Source organism: Homalodisca vitripennis, chromosome 3 (assembly GCF_021130785.1).
Source record: "Homalodisca vitripennis isolate AUS2020 chromosome 3, UT_GWSS_2.1, whole genome shotgun sequence".
Taxonomy (NCBI): domain Eukaryota; kingdom Metazoa; phylum Arthropoda; class Insecta; order Hemiptera; family Cicadellidae; genus Homalodisca; species Homalodisca vitripennis.
Genome location: NC_060209.1, coordinates 110,074,875 through 110,091,237, shown reverse-complemented (window position 1 = coordinate 110,091,237; position 16,363 = coordinate 110,074,875). Strand labels below are relative to the sequence as shown.

The 16,363-nt window shown below is 33.3% G+C and overlaps 1 protein-coding gene across 1 annotated transcript in view; it reads left to right on the top strand.

The window, feature by feature from the left end:
- The window catches only part of LOC124358316 (flocculation protein FLO11), a 54,637-nt gene extending 38,551 nt beyond the window's left edge, over positions 1 to 16,086 (top strand). Inside the window, exon 8 of the mRNA XM_046810615.1 lies at positions 7,215 to 16,086. Coding sequence (XP_046666571.1) covers positions 7,215 to 7,608 — 394 coding nt within the window. The 3' untranslated portion in view covers positions 7,609 to 16,086. The remainder of the gene's footprint in view (positions 1 to 7,214) is intronic.
- The last annotated feature ends 277 nt before the right edge of the window (positions 16,087 to 16,363 follow it).

The window sequence follows — 16,363 nt, the reverse complement described above, 5'->3', positions numbered from 1 at the left end:
ATATTTTTGGTTGGAATTCAGATTCCTTTGGGCCGATCATTTTGGCAGCCAAGATTGCATTTCAGAAAGGCGGACTGAATGTACTTTTCTTCAAGTCTCCAGTTTAAAAAAATGATGGTATTTGTTTTATCAGGTTCATTGCTCTTACTGCAAAGAATTACGATACTTTTACTAAGTGAATCACTAAGTTCGCAGCTAAAAGTTGCATTCTAATGGGGTTTAAAAAAGAACAGATCCCAGGGTGGAGTAAGGTGTGTGAAGATCTTTACAGTGTCTTTAATGATACAGAAAACTGTGATACTATTGATCTCCTGCTCCACAACCTGGTCAAAGCAAGGAGGGAGAAATAGACAGACTGTAGAAACCCACAATTTTACTCAGAGAGCTTGGTCTCTACTGAGGACACTTCCTACTGTATAGCAAAGCATATGTTTGTTCTAATAAATATTTGGGCTTAAGACAGTGCAAAAATGACTCCTTCTTCTTCTTCTATTTGGCTTCAGTCTCGATCTGATACAGACAGAGACTGAGGCTACACAAGGTTAAAACCGATTTCTAATTTTTCAACAACAAAGATTGTCTGGTTGTTTACAAACCCCTGATGAACTAGAAGATAACACTATTGTGTGGAATAGAAACTGATGCTACACAGATTTAGCATTGAAAGGTGTGCAGAGACTTGATGATGTGAAAATTGTTCATGCTAGTGAGAAAAAAAAAAAAAAAAACTTATTATTTACTCGCTATTTACTTTTAACAAGTCATTCTGTGATGGACTTGTTTTTTTCCCATATAGTTCTGTATGATCATTATCTATCATAAAACAAAATATATATGAGAATTCTAGAACATTCGTCATTTAGGAAAAATTTCTTTATTTATCTCTATTTTGAAGAATGTGACATGATAATTAGGTGTACTGGCATTGCAAATACTTTTAGACAATATACCACTCTAGATTCGTTCAGTACAACTTTGGCAAATTTTATTGTATTAAAGGAAAAAGAGGTATAATAAGGATAAGTGAACTCACACAAAATTGTCTTGAATCTATTTCAAGATGACATAATATCTACCTACCTATTGTATGTGCTGGAAGAAATAAATGTAATTTGAGTTTTTCCTATTTTTATAGAATTTGGATGATTCAAGTTTTAGAAATAAATTCACTAATTTATTATTTATTATTATTATTTCACTGACAAAGAATTTGATATTTCATAAATCAAACAACACTTCTAAGCATCATTTATACTCTGACAATTAAACCACAATTGGAAAGCCTATATTAAATTCCACAATTTTTCATACTTTTCTGGGAAAATGCCTCCAAAATACCCGTGTGGCACCTGTGACATTGGTGTTAGGTTTTCAGGAATAAAATACACTGGTCAATGTCAAAAATGGTATCATGCAGGATGTCAGAACATACTTGAGAAGAACTTGAAAAAATGGGGTGCTGATGAAATTGACTTATGGAAATGCACTCTATGTAGAGGTGACCAACAACTGTGTTCTACAGTAGAAATTAATGACTCAACTTCATCAAATTGTGACATCCTTAGTAGTCCGATTCAAGGACTTGGAAGTAGTAATATTCAAAATAGCTCTCCAGATATCTTGAACTCCTCTCTTGTAGATTTTAAGTTAGAAAAAATGAAGACAAAACTGCAGGACCATGGAAAATTGGAAGAACAGGATTTAGAATCATCCCTGACACTAGCTGCCGAAGCCGGATCTATTTTATTACAAGAAAATATTGAACTCAAGAGAAATAACAATGATTTGAATTGCCAAGTAACTGTACTCAAAACTAACTTACTCTGTATGGAAGCAAAAATTGAAGAACTCACTACAAGGGAGAATAAATATGAACAAAAAATTGAAACTCTACTAAGTCAAATGGAAGAATTGGAACAGCAACTTAGTAAGTCTAAACAAGATAAAATTGATGTCCAAACAATTTTTGAGGAACATGACATTAAACAATCTGAAATTCTCACCAACTACTCACTTAAAATCAATGAGCAAGAAAAATTAATTGCCAAACTTAAACATTCAGCAGAAAAAAGTCACACTAATGTTATGAAAACCCTTGTAGATGTTGGAACCCAAACTATTCATATAAACTCACCTCCAACAAATGTTACCCTCCTCCTAGATCTGGCTCTCATTAAAGAGAAACAGGACCAGATGGTGCAATCCATTACAGAACTTAATAGAAATTTAGAAAACATAGCCATCACGATACCTCTAATGACAGAGGACCCAGGGTCCAAAACATCATTGACAGGAGACTCCAGCCTCTCGACAACTCCAAAGCCTACTGAATTAACTGGGGGAATCAGTCAAACCCCGACAAAAAAACTGTCTACAACAGCTCAGACTAGAATTTTTAACCTCTCGACAACTCCACAGGCAACAGAATCAACTGGGGGAATCAGCCAAACCCCAACAAAAAAACTGTCTATAACAACTTTGACAAAGAACTCTAGCCTCTTGACAACTCCACAGGCAACAGAATTGACTGGGGGAATCAGTCAAACCCCAACAAAAAAACTGTCTATAATAGCAGGTGATGATGAATTTGATAAACATGACACTGGGAGAGATAGACAAACTCCGACCAACAAACTGGATGAAGTTGAGACTGGGAAAGACAGGCAATCTCTGAGTTTAAGTCTGAATCATCAACCTAAAAATCCTATTCCATCAGACAATAAGGCCTATAAAATCCCTGAAAGAGGCTCTGTGCTCAGCAAAACCTCACCAATGAATACTTTTAAAAGATTACAAAATGAAAGTCATGAGGAGTTTTTTATAAAGCACATAGACTTCTACGAGGACTTAATAACAAACTGGAGGGAATCCTGCACCACACTTAAGCCTACCTTACTGCAGGGCGATCTTGCCAATAGCTCTGAATTCAACGAAACAACCCCTTTAGTGGAAAAAAGTAGTTTTTTAGACAAAACTCACCCCATATTGAAACGATTCAAAACAAAATTTTACAAAAGAAAAACAATAGGCTTTCAAGTAGCAAAACTCTCACTGTGCTACATCAGAACATAGATCGAATTTCTAACAAAATTGACAAGATGAATGCCCTTCTAGACACAACGAACCCTGACTTAGTCATCATAACAGAACATGGACAAAAAAGAGAGGTCCTGCTAAACACAAGACTGATCGGCTACAAATTAGTAGCAGAATTCAGCAGGACAACTTTCTTAAAAGGAGGTGTTGCCATCTATGCAAAAGAGTTGCTTCAGGAGAAAATTGAAGCAATAAATGTTCATGACCAGTGCATTGAGCTATTGTGTGAAGTGGCAGTCATTAAAAACAAAATAGGAAAAATTACCACCTTCATTATAGGTGTGTACAGAACAAACAGAAACTTGGTTCAAGGCCTGGAAATCATAGCTCAGATCCTTCAAAAAATACAGGCAGAAAAGCATTGTGTCATCTTCATGGGCGACATTAACATAGATTCTCTAGATAAAAAGCATGACTACTTCCTAATGCAAGACATCCTAAAAAGCCATGATATGGAGAGACTCGATTTACCACCCACAAGGATTACACCAACTTCAAGAACCTCCATTGACTGTGTTTGCACAAACCTCCCACAAGAGGAGCTTGATGTTCATGTCATTAACACAGGAATTTCCGATCACACAGCCCAACTATGCACACTAAAGCTGAACAGCACAAAACTCCAGGCACCTTCTACCACGGAGCGTAGGCACATGAACAACAGAAATCTTTATAAGCTCAAAACATGTCTCGGCCAACAAGACTGGACAGAAGTCTACAGTTCTCTGGAGGTTAACGATGCCTACAACAGATTTCTTCAGATACTGACTGATGTAATGAACGAGGCTTGTCCGATGGTTAAATCAAGAACAATGCCAAAGCCAAGTAAATTAATTTTAAATGACCCTACAACAATTCACCTAAATGGAATGCTGGTTAAGGCCCAAGACCAATACAATGCAACAGGTAGTGAAGAGCATAAGAGAAATGCATCAGCGATAAAAAAGGAATATGACTTGAGATTAAGACTACTTAGACAACAGGCCACAAAAAACGCTGTGGCCGAAGCTGATAATAAGACAAAAGCTTTATGGAGGGTAATCAACTGTGAAAAAAACCTAAAGAAAAAATAAACCTCCCGACTGAACTTGACATACAAGGTACACTCTCATCTGACCCAATAATGATGGCAGACTATATGAACAACTTTTTTGTCAACATAGCTGATGACACAATCCGTAACAATGGACAAACTACTGGCCAAGCAATGTTACTACCAGTTGACAATCCAGATATTCCTGTATTAGACCTCTACCAAACAACCAGACAGGAGGTGTCTCGAGTTATGGATAGTCTGAAACCAAAAACTTCATCAGGCTATGATGGAATCTCAGCAAAGCTTTTAAAAACTTGTAAAGAAGAGCTGATCGATCCCATAGTAGACATAGTAAAAAAATCTTTTTTGTCTGGAAACTTCCTATCTGCTTTAAAAATGGCCAAAGTCTACCCATTGTTCAAACAGGGATCCCCAACCCAAGCCTCAAATTATTGACCGATTTCTCTACTTCCAACATTCTCTAAAATAATTGAAAAACTGACACTAACCATGTAACGACAAATGAACTCCTTACAACCCAGCAACATGGATTTCTGAAAGGCAAGTCAACAACCACCGCCCTAATCTGTCTGGTAGAATTCCTTATTGATCAACTTGAAGACGGTAACACCACCACTGCTGTACTACTAGATTATAGCAAGGCTTTCGATTGCCTCAGCCACGAACACCTCATGGCTAAGCTTAGTGCGATAGGTGTAACAGGGACTGCCTATAACTGGTTTCACAGTTATCTGACAGGGAGGTGCCAAATGGTTGAACTTATGCATAATAGCAAGGGGATTATGCAACAAATCAAATCTGAACCAAAAAGCATCACACGGGGAGTTCCTCAAGTGTCTGTACTGGGTCCAGTACTTTTCATTTTATTTACCAATGACTTTCCAAGATATCTAAAAGACTATTGCAGATCTCTAATGTATGCAGATGACACTGTATTGCTATTGGGCAACAATAATCCAAAAAATCTTGAAGTGACCTCTTATATTGCTCTTAACATGGCAATTCAGTATTGCCATAGGAATGACCTCGTTGTAAATGAGACAAAAACTAAGCAACTTATTTTAGGCAAGCACAGAGAGGCTGTAGGCAAGTTACCTGACCTTGAAGAAGTTACTGTTGCCAAATACTTGGGAGTAACAATTGATGAAAGCCTCTCCTGGATCCCCCACACCGATCTCCTGTGCAACAAGCTAAGTGTAAGCCTGTTTGTAATTCGCAGGATTAAGAACATCTGTGACGTGGATACAGCCAAGATCGCCTATTACAGCCTGTTTGAGACCCATTTACGCTATGGTATTGAAGTATGGGGAGCAACTACAAGGGGTAATCTAGAACGAGTGCTCTTGCTCCAAAAACGTACTATAAGAATACTTGGAGATCTCCAGTCAAGAGAAACTTGCAGAAGCAAATACAAAGACCTAAAAATCCTGACTGTAGTAAATCCGTATATCTTGGAAGTTGTAACATACTCACATCTGAAATCATTAAGCCCCATAAGAACCGCAGCTCAGATTCATGACTACAGCACAAGACATTCAGCCAATTACAGCCTTCCTACACACCACCGCACAATTACTGAGAAGAAACCCAGCTATGCAGGTGCCAGAATGTGGAATGTCCTTCCTCCAGAGCTGAAGACTGCAAGCATTCAACAGTTTCGTCACTTGCTGAAGAACTAGCTTCTTGACCACCCATTTTACTCCATGACTGAGTTTTACGGATGGCGACAATCACAGGAATTTTGATCCTCTAGAAGAAACATTTATTACCATTCTATTTACTATTGTTATTGATAGTATATGTTGTTTTTTATTAATTTATGACGCAATTTCTGTACTTAAAGTTCATGAATAAAGCATGCTGACTTCTGACTCCTGACAACATTAAAATCAATTTCAATAAATTTTATAACATGTCTGTTATGGTCACAATACATTGTCATATTTCAGTAAAAATGATTTAGCTCTTTCATAACCATAAATTAAATTACATTTGTAATACATCACAAAGAAAAATTTGTGAATTGGCAGAAATAGTTCTATATTTCACTTGAAATTGACATTTGTAACCCATTAGGAAGAAAAATCATAGTTATAAAAGATACCACTATTAATTTTTCAGCTACTTATTTGGTATTAGAGAAGCTATAAACATATGATACGTTAAAGGCGGCTTTATGTAAGGTTAGTTAGGGCTTAGAAGCTCTCTTTAATACAACCTGGAAACCAATAGCTTAAAAATTACTTCCGAACCACTACCAATAGCCAGGAGTTGGACTGTTTTGAAAGATAGAATCTCATAGTGGTAACCCATACAAGAAGTTAGCGCACTTGCTTAACTCTATTATATAATTTTATCCATTTGTACGGACTATTTGACTTGAGTACGAAATAATACACAATTTTATTTATAATATTTGTTTATCTGCCTATTTTACAAGTGTTGTTATACATATTTATAGCTAGTGCCATTAATTAACTTTTTTCTCTTACGAACTCACATTTGAGTAATTGGTATAACAAATTGTTAAAGTTATTAATACTTTCAGCCTGCGGGCGTCTTTATGTTATTTACTTTACAGTGAGTGTGAATCCCATAATTATAAAGCTTCACTTAGAGCTGAGAGTGTTAACATTGTGTATTTTAACTATAGTATGAGACACATCAATGCAAGCCTGGACGTTTGGATTGTTATTGCAACTCACTTCCTATCACCATGTGACGTTACCATATTGTCATATCAGCTGACTCTCAGTATGAGCTGATGCGGTGACGTCCCTCCTTGTTCCGGTTTTTTACATCTGTTTTGCTCTTCAACGTTCAATTATTCTGCATTCTTAATTTGATTTTTGGTTTTTTGTTAAAAAAAATCTGGCTGGTGCCAGCTGTTATTCTGCTGTTACAGCTGGGAACACCGCACTACAACCCAGGTTTGCATTAATATATCTCAGTGTCAGATAGCCTTGTATTGTTATGTAACACTGTATACTTTAGCTAGTCCAATATTGTTATACAAACAATAACAGGCATTTTCATTTCTAAATTACTGCATTTGTTGCAGCAGAACAGAATCATTAAGAGAAAGCCGCTCCAAGAGTCCTCACCGACCGACAGCCAAACCTTGGACTCACTTCGCGGAGCAGGGTCTGCAGAGTCCACGAGAGCTGAGACGAGTCGCCTCCCCCTCTCCACCTCCACCTCTACCTCCCCGTGCAACCCCTACCCCCACCACACCTTGGGTTTGCTTCGACGAGGTGCCCGAGAGGCGTCGCACACCCAAGCGTATTACCACCCTTCCCTCCGCACAGCCATCGTCTGCTGTTGTCTACAGCTACGTCAACCCAGAGGAGTGTAGCTGTGAATGCCATGAGACTCAGGGTGTGCCGCGAGTGAATGGTGCGCAGTGCTCCGACAGTGGTGCGCATTGCCAATATAAGGATCCATACAGGACCTAGTTACATATACGCTTACAGAGTATATATTCCCTGTTGATCTGACAAATATTTATTGTCTAATGTTGTTCAATTTATGTTAAGCAATAAATTATCACAACCTTGTTTTTTAATGTCGAATATGTTCTTGTATAAGATGTTTCCAGGTGTATTACCACATATTGTTAAGTGCATAGAATAAACTAAATACAAGAGATAATCAAGGAATAGTGATTAAGTGTTACATCTTGTGAATTGAGAAATTGTTTGGAGTACAATATTTCTTAGTTCACTACAGTGCAATGACAGCTGGAAACCATTTCAAAGATTAAAACAATCCAGTATTTAACTGCCTAATCACTTGGTTTTAGTTATTAACATGTTGTGTCAGTATTAATACTATGTTTAAAATTGAAGCAAATTAAAACAAGGACTTTCCAGAAAATCGAAATTAAAGTTACACTTAGAAAATGGTGAAATAGTTACACAACCTAGCCATTTAGCAAAATATATGCATTTTACAATAAATGCATGGTATCCTTTAAAAACATTGTGTGTTGTTTATAATAATACTCATTAAAAATATATTACAATAAAAAATTATCATCATCAAAAAATTAACATCAAGTGAAATGTAGACAGTTAACACTTTCACTGCTGACAACAGTGAAGTAAACAATAGTGTAATGAAACAAGAATTTTGTGAACTAGTCTTGTTTACAAATTGGATCATTAAACAGTATCTTGTTTATCATTTAACTCACTTAGTTTTACTACAAATTTAAATAGGATTTTCTATGAATATACTATACACAACATGTTTTAGATCAAACATGAAACATGTTTTGAGTTTAAATAATGTATCCTTCTTGAGAATAAAGCTTCAGAATAACATATATCATATTTTTTATATGGTATATGGTTAAATTACAAAATTTAAATTTTTTTTAGTAACTGTCTGTTCTCCAAGGGTTTTAAGAACCAGCAGTAAAAGTGTTAATCTGTTGAACTCGATAAACAACAATGGTGACAGTAATCACTAGAGAACTGAAAGGGTTAATGATATAATTAGTTGAAATCAATTGATTATTGTCAATAACTCAGTAAAAACGTTTTCCAATTTTCACATCTTTCTAACAAGAAAATGTCTTACTACTTTAAAATATGAACATACCAAATGTAAAGTTTGTATAAAACATACAAACTAATGTTCCAACACTAATGAACACTAACTCATTCACTAACACTAATGTGTTAGTGAGTTAGTTTTAGCTGTTTTGATGTGATGGGAATATAAAACTTCTATTACAATGGAGGATGGGGATACAGCAGTAACAAATCTATCCTCTTAAAATGTGTTTTTTTTTATTTAATCCAAAAGCTTTAAGTTAGAGCTTTATTTTTCAAAAATGTTACATTCAAATATGACATATATTTTTAAGCCACAAGCATTGAAAGAACTTTGATGTCATACTCACTTCAAGTTCCAGTTGGAATCTCAGTATATTTCATCCAATTGAGATATTTCAATACTTCAATTCTCATACCCTCTGTGTTCAACCATCATCTGAAAATCCTTGTTCTCAAATTTATTAAAAAATCACTTTTACAATAATTGTACATTTCTCTAGCTCAAATTCTGGTAACTCACATTTTTTCAAAGTATCTATTGAACAGGAGAAGTGTACTAAATTATGTATTTATTAACGCACCCTGCATCCTGTAAGGTGCATTTAAAAGAATTAAAAATATAAAACATTAAAAATTAAATGTTTTATTGTTATTAAAAAATTGGTAAATTTTCATTTCAAAAATGTCTATCCAACTAAATAAAGTCTACTAATATTTTCACATGTATTTTCGTACTATAGTGAAAAGTTATTATTTCAAACTAAGTATAATAGTTTGTGAGTTATGTTAATAATATATATTTTAAGTGATTTTAATATAAATAAAAATCTGTAATAATAATAAAACATTTAATAGCTGAAGCATTTCAACATGTATTCCAGTGTCATACCGCAGCAATGCCACTGTTATGTATTTTTTATTAATTTTTGTCAATATTTTTGTGTAATGTTTTACAATTTAGATTTAACCAGGTGATGTTGGTACTATAAAGTTTCAATATGGGAAAAAATTCACTTCTAACTAACAGTATAATGGTAGATAAATGGGCTGCTTGCAAGGAAAGGGATGATGAGCAGTTTACTCTCTAAGTAGTAAGCATTGCTCATAGTTGCTTGTCTCTAGATCATCATTCTTCAAAAGCTTACTATTTTGAATCTTAAGAGGTTTTCTGTGATACCATGCATGATCAGAGGATATAAAACTGTTTTTTGTTCAGAAACAATGTTTTGGAATTATTATGCATTATACGAGTAACTATAATAAAAAAGCAAATACGTATATTTTTGTAACTTAATTATTTAGATTTACTAGTTATGACGTGAGTTAAGAATGATGGTGTGTGAATATACTCATAATTGGAATGGTGGAAGCTGTCTCCCATCACTACTGGTAGTTTAAATACCTATATGAAATAAAAAGTTGACAATCAACACTCTTGATCAACACTTGTAACTGTCTGTAAATAAAGGTAATCATCTGTTTTATATTTCCAACGGCAAAAATTCAGAAATGCTATGAATAACCACTGTAATACAGTTTGAGGTACTGGACTGAGATGTTTTTAGAACAGCTAATACAGTTGGCTACCTATTAACTGCCCTATGATCAACCATCCATTGGATTAACCAACCCTTTCCATGAAGACATGATTAAACTTGACTTCTGCCGTGGCAATAACAGACGGTCGAAAAAACAAATGAGTTACGTGTCTCTGTTTTTAAACGTGTTAGTGTTTTGTTACTGCCTTTTACAAGTTGCAGTATTAAGAACAATGAATGATGTCTATTATGGATGAGTATTGTTGACTTCTGCTTGGTCCCATCTTGGTTGGTTGAGAGGGAAGCTACTGTAACAGTTGTGAGTAGCAAAACACTACTGCCTCAACTGCATGTGTGAGTTACCAACATAATTCGTACTTGCACATTTCGCCATCAGCTTCTTTACTCACTTCGCAACTAACATTATGCCTAAATTAAATTCCTGTCATTTGAATAGCTCCTTTTAATTTATCCATCATAAAATCTTTACTATATTTATAACATAACAAAAAATTATTAATTTTTATTTGTAATTTTTTTGTGCATTGAAATGTTATATATTAGGTTTCAGTGTAATTTATAGTCAATCTGTGCTCATATCCAACAGTCTCATCACTTTGTTTCAGAATTCTGTCAGACCGAACTTAAAATATACAAATTGACAAAATTTAAACTTTTATGTCTATGGACAATCTAAATCAATAAAATGATCAAACTTCAGTTTGATAATAAGAAACTTTTAAACTTAGAAAGTAAGTACTTAATAATCTAACAACAGTGTTGTAATTATTTCTCATGGAAAACAATGTAGTAATACTAGGTAGCATGAAAACCCGGTATTTGGATGCTAACTATTGGCCTAATCACGTAGCAGTCTAAAAGAAAAATATGAATAACTAACAGACAAATCCTAAAATGTCATGTGTATACTTTTTGGGTTGCAAATTACATAATTATTTTAACAGAGGTTGCAAATTATACTTTTATTTTTTTTTTAAATAAAAGTTTTTGATTTAAACGCTATTCTTGTACAGTATGATAAAGATATATGTAGTGTTGATAAACTTATTGTATTATTTATCAATTCATAACGGGCAACATAGACAAAAATATTACTCTAGTACTAATTGACACACAAGAAATAGACAGATCCACTGGCAGCATACAGTAAAGTATTAATTGTTTAAATAGAATATTATAATTCAACTTCTATGCAATTAGTGTTTTAGGTTATCAAAGATGAGCTTTCTCTTGTATCAGTCGACAATTATATTTGTTTCAAAATACTGGAGCTACACAGCTTATTTCATGTCCTACCTATCAGCTAAAGCTTAAGTTTATACAAAGTAATTTTAACTTAAAACTTGGGCTCAAGCTTGGTTGTGTCGCTTGAGTGTTAACATGTAGTTCTTCCAGTCTCCAAGAGTGCAGTGTCTTTCTGTACCCAATATTGTTATCAGAACCATACTGTTTTGTTAACAAGATAATAAATTAATGTTGTTAGATGAAAATAATATGAAGTTGTTGGTACAATAATGGACTGTATTATAGTTAGTTACTTTACTTGTTTGTGTTATACTGATGATAAGGTTTAGATTAGTTGTCCCAGCATTTTTGTATAATCTGTTAACTAATTAGTTGTTAGTTACTTAACAAATTGTAAGCAGTAGTTATGTTTTTGATCATGAATCATAGAAAAATCTATTTTGTTTGATTATAAACATAATTACAAATCACTGCCAATGTATATGTATATTTATATTTGTTATAATTTGCATGTCTATAAATTTCCTTTAAGCGGTTTCTTATTAATATTGTGATGGAATCAACAAAATGTATTGGTATTGTTGAAAAATAATACATTTAAAGTCTGCATATATAAATATGCTATTATATTAATTCAAATTCAAAAATTATTTCAGTAATGTTTTTTAACCATTTGTAATTAAATTCATAAATTTGAGCTTTCTAGTGTATAATACAAAGTTAAAAAATTTATTTTTGTGGGTCTGGAAATACAGAAAATGAATGGGCTTGGAGTGAGCTAATAATAGGGCAGAGGAAATTCAAAATTACCCATCCTAATATTACATAACTTTCCAAAATAGATCAAGTTCAGTAGTATAACTATAAAACAGATTGCAGAACTGTAGTCGAGTCTCAATTTATAGATTACGATGTATTCATGTTCCACATGAGGCTGGGCTGGTGTTAAGACTTCAATAATTTAACCATTGAGGTTCCTAATAACCAAGGGGATGATTTTAAGTGCTTAAAAAACTGCTTTGAAATTTTTAAAAACAGTATATTTTTATTTACCTAATTGCACATAATCTGGTCCACTCCTCTGTGATATATAAATGCTCTTAGTAATCATATTTAACAGAATTAAATCATGTTGTAAATACAAGTATGTGGATTTTAAAATCTAAAAGTTAATTCACAAGAATGATTTGAAGCTAAATCTAATGAATTAGTCACACATAATTATGTAATAAATACAAAAAAATACAACAAATACATATTACATAATAATAATATTTAACTGTGAAAACTAAAATTCCCGTTTTAAGTATGAAAACCTAATTATCCTTAAACTGAATTTTGCACTGATTTTCTGGATTTTAGTTTTAAAAGACTATGCAGCAAACATTGTGTTTCAGTTTGACTATAGGCAATGTGATGTTCTTCTACTAAGGAGCAGTGTATTGCCAAACACTTCAGCATTAAGGGCATATTGATCACTCTAACGTATTACATGAAATTTTAAGAATTTCCAGCTTCAGCAACAGTTCTAGAAAACAGTGAAAAGAACTAACCAGGTCCTCCTGAAGAGACTAACCATGCTTGTTCAAAGTGCCAAATACGGCAAAATGATCCCTAGATATAAGACAGTCAAAAAACAAATGTTCTACATTTCCGTTGTGCCTGTGATCTCTAGATATATCCACTCTGTGAATATGTATCCTCAGGTGTCGATGTCCTATGATTAGGCCTATTATCCAAGAAGATAAATTTGTTCATAGAGAGATCAGATATGGCATCCTATAATAAAGTGAATGATAAACATGATTATTCATCCTTACAGCCATATTCTTCATCTTCTTGTATATTTAACTAACATAGTACAAAATAACATCTGGGAATTTCACAGAATGGTTGTGGTTCTATTATGTTTGATGCTGAGTCCAAGTGTGCCAAAGCATTATCCCTTTCATTTGCCACAATTCGCTAATCTGAGAGAGATGACATGAAAACAGACTAGCTTCAAGCTAAACATGAAGGACAACGATGCTTTCGGAGCTGCCTGGCTATCAATGAAAATGTTTAATGTCTTGTCCCTATACTGCAGATGAAGATTTTTATCATCATACTCCGTATCAGGAGTAAACTCTGCTTTGAAAACTATAGAACAAATCCATAGGAACCAGCAGCCTCATTCAGAGTCCCATTGATGAATTCAGTGACCATGGTGTTAAACTTACTAGTTACCAATATAATCATATAATTGTGTAAACCTTATAATAACATGTCTGATGATCATTGATTTTGAGTGTTTAAAGCTAAAAGATTTGTCCGACAAAAAATTATCATTTGATATTTTGATGATACATTCTCACTTCAACTTCCACCAAAACTAGCGTGGCTGATGATCAATTTCTTTCTTAAGAGAAATTCCCCTGCCTATTTCAAGAAAAACCACTTGACGTGTTTATACAATGCAAATGGGTTTTCAGGTCCTAGGTTCCTGTCAATCCTACAGTCAGGATCCTATTGCGAAGGATGAAGCTGTAACAGGCCTCTAGTGCAATGTAAATATCTTGTTTAGGTTCCATATGAACTAAATTGTATGGACAGATCTAAAAATCTAATTTGTACCCAAACAAACTTGTGTAAACTATTTACTTTCAACAATTCAAAACAATAATATTTCCACTTATCAGTGATTGATTCACCAGAGATCCAGTCGTAAGGGTGTCAAAGGTGAAACATGTCAGTACTAGGTCACAAGGCAAAACGTATGAGGTAATTTCATTGAAAGTAGTTTAATAAAACCTTTAATTTTATTACTGTAGTTACAAATTCCATAACTAGTAAAATTAAGTTTGAAACTGAGCGAACTTAAACTACAAAGTTAAAATGTAAAAATTACTTTATAAATCTCCTGTTTTAAATTCCATATTAAAATTAAACATTTGATCAGTGTTTGTGTTGGTTTATTTCACTTTCATGTTCAATACAATGTTCATACAGCTGGCTGATATAGGCAGAAGCAGAAAGTGCATTGACAACAATATTTAGTTGAATATAAATTCAGATTAAAATCTAAGTTTTCTCTTTCACACCTTTTCGAAACACTGATTACACAATAAAACTCCTGAAACATAAAGGCTTCGCTGTGGAGAGCTATCTTCAGTTATGAAAGATGGAAGACGACTCTCCATAGTGAAGCCGAAATATTTAGAGAATTCAGTTGTGAAAGTATTGTATTGACCTGTGTGAACCAGAAAACTTAGATGCTAGTTATGATAGAGGCTGCATTAGTCTAAACACTCAAATATATTCAGACATTTTATCACTATTTTAACAGTACAAGATCATAAATTATTCATGGAAAACATTGATCTAAAGTCTGTGTAAGAGCTTTTCACAGTTTATAACATACATTTGTGTGAAAGAGGATTAAATTAACTATCATAGTTAAAATGCGATAATATTTTTAAAATATATATTTACAGGTTTATATACTGTTATGTGGTCTTAAAGATACACTAAGTAATAATATTTATCAATGGATTATTATGTAAAAATACATTTTTAAGCAATACATAGTAACGTTTAAAACAATAATGTTTTCAGTTAACAAACAATACATTGGAAATAGTTTCATTTATATCTGTAACCAATGAAATGTTTGTACTATACCACTTAGATTCTACCATTAGTTTATGACGATTCTGGCAGGGTCTAAATATAAGCACTGTATAATTTTTATTCAAAATTTAGCTCAATATTTATTGATGGGAAAGAAAAGGATGTGATTGAAACTCATAGTAAACCCAGTGAATGAGGGAACATAAGAGCATATGGCAAACATTGAGCTCATATTTCCAATGTACAGTCACTGTTATCATTAAGTATTTTTATACCTTCCAATAAAATTTAAGACGGGTTTTTTTCATACACTTGATGTCTGTCGATAGCATAACATGCCCCTTCGAGTACTGTGTTAGTGATCATTTAAACTTATTAAAGTTAGCCATTGTGTGAAAATGTGAAGTTGAAAAATCGCATGTTACTTGTAATTTTTAAGAAGTTACTCTTTTATGTTCCTATCTTCATGTTACAACTCTAACCATGCCCATTTTCGTATTTTACCATAAATGACCAAATGCCTTACAATTTACGGTAATCATTAAAACTAGTGTTAAGAATTTTGTTAACGTTTCACAATAAACCGCGTTCGAAAAGCTGATTTAATGTCCTTACATATAATTACTAAGCCAACTAGTATTGTTCTGGTAATGTACATTTTGCCCTTTTAAAGTAATATTTCTCTCAACTTTAAGCAGAATACAGAAACTGCTTTAAAAAGCAAAGTTTTTCTTTAAAATGTTATTGAAGCCGAATCAAAAGTATTGTGTATAATGTAAGATTGTTGTTATAATAACTTGTTTTACCCTAATTTTCTTTACCAATCAAACCTTTTTATGACAATTATTGTTTTATAAAAAATTTTGTTGTGAGTCATGTTGTGACTTTCTAAACCAATAAAGTTACTTCGTCAAAATGTAGTTCATGTATTTTTGGTGCAATAAATCACTTTATTATATCAGTGTTTTATTTTAGCCCCGTATTTGTGTAGTAATTATTCTCTTTTATGACGTTAACAAAAATATCCAAATTATTTTTTTTTTTATTTATTAGGATACAATTTCTTCAAAAAAGTGCTGCTGCTCATCTGTAAGTCCAAAATTTAAATTTTTCTTGAGAAAGATGACTCTTTGTTACCTTCTGTTTAGTAGTATAAGTACGGGAGGGTTGTAATACCCCTAAGGGTAAATTAAAATTTGAAACTCAACCTAAAAGGCTCTAGGATGTTATTTTAG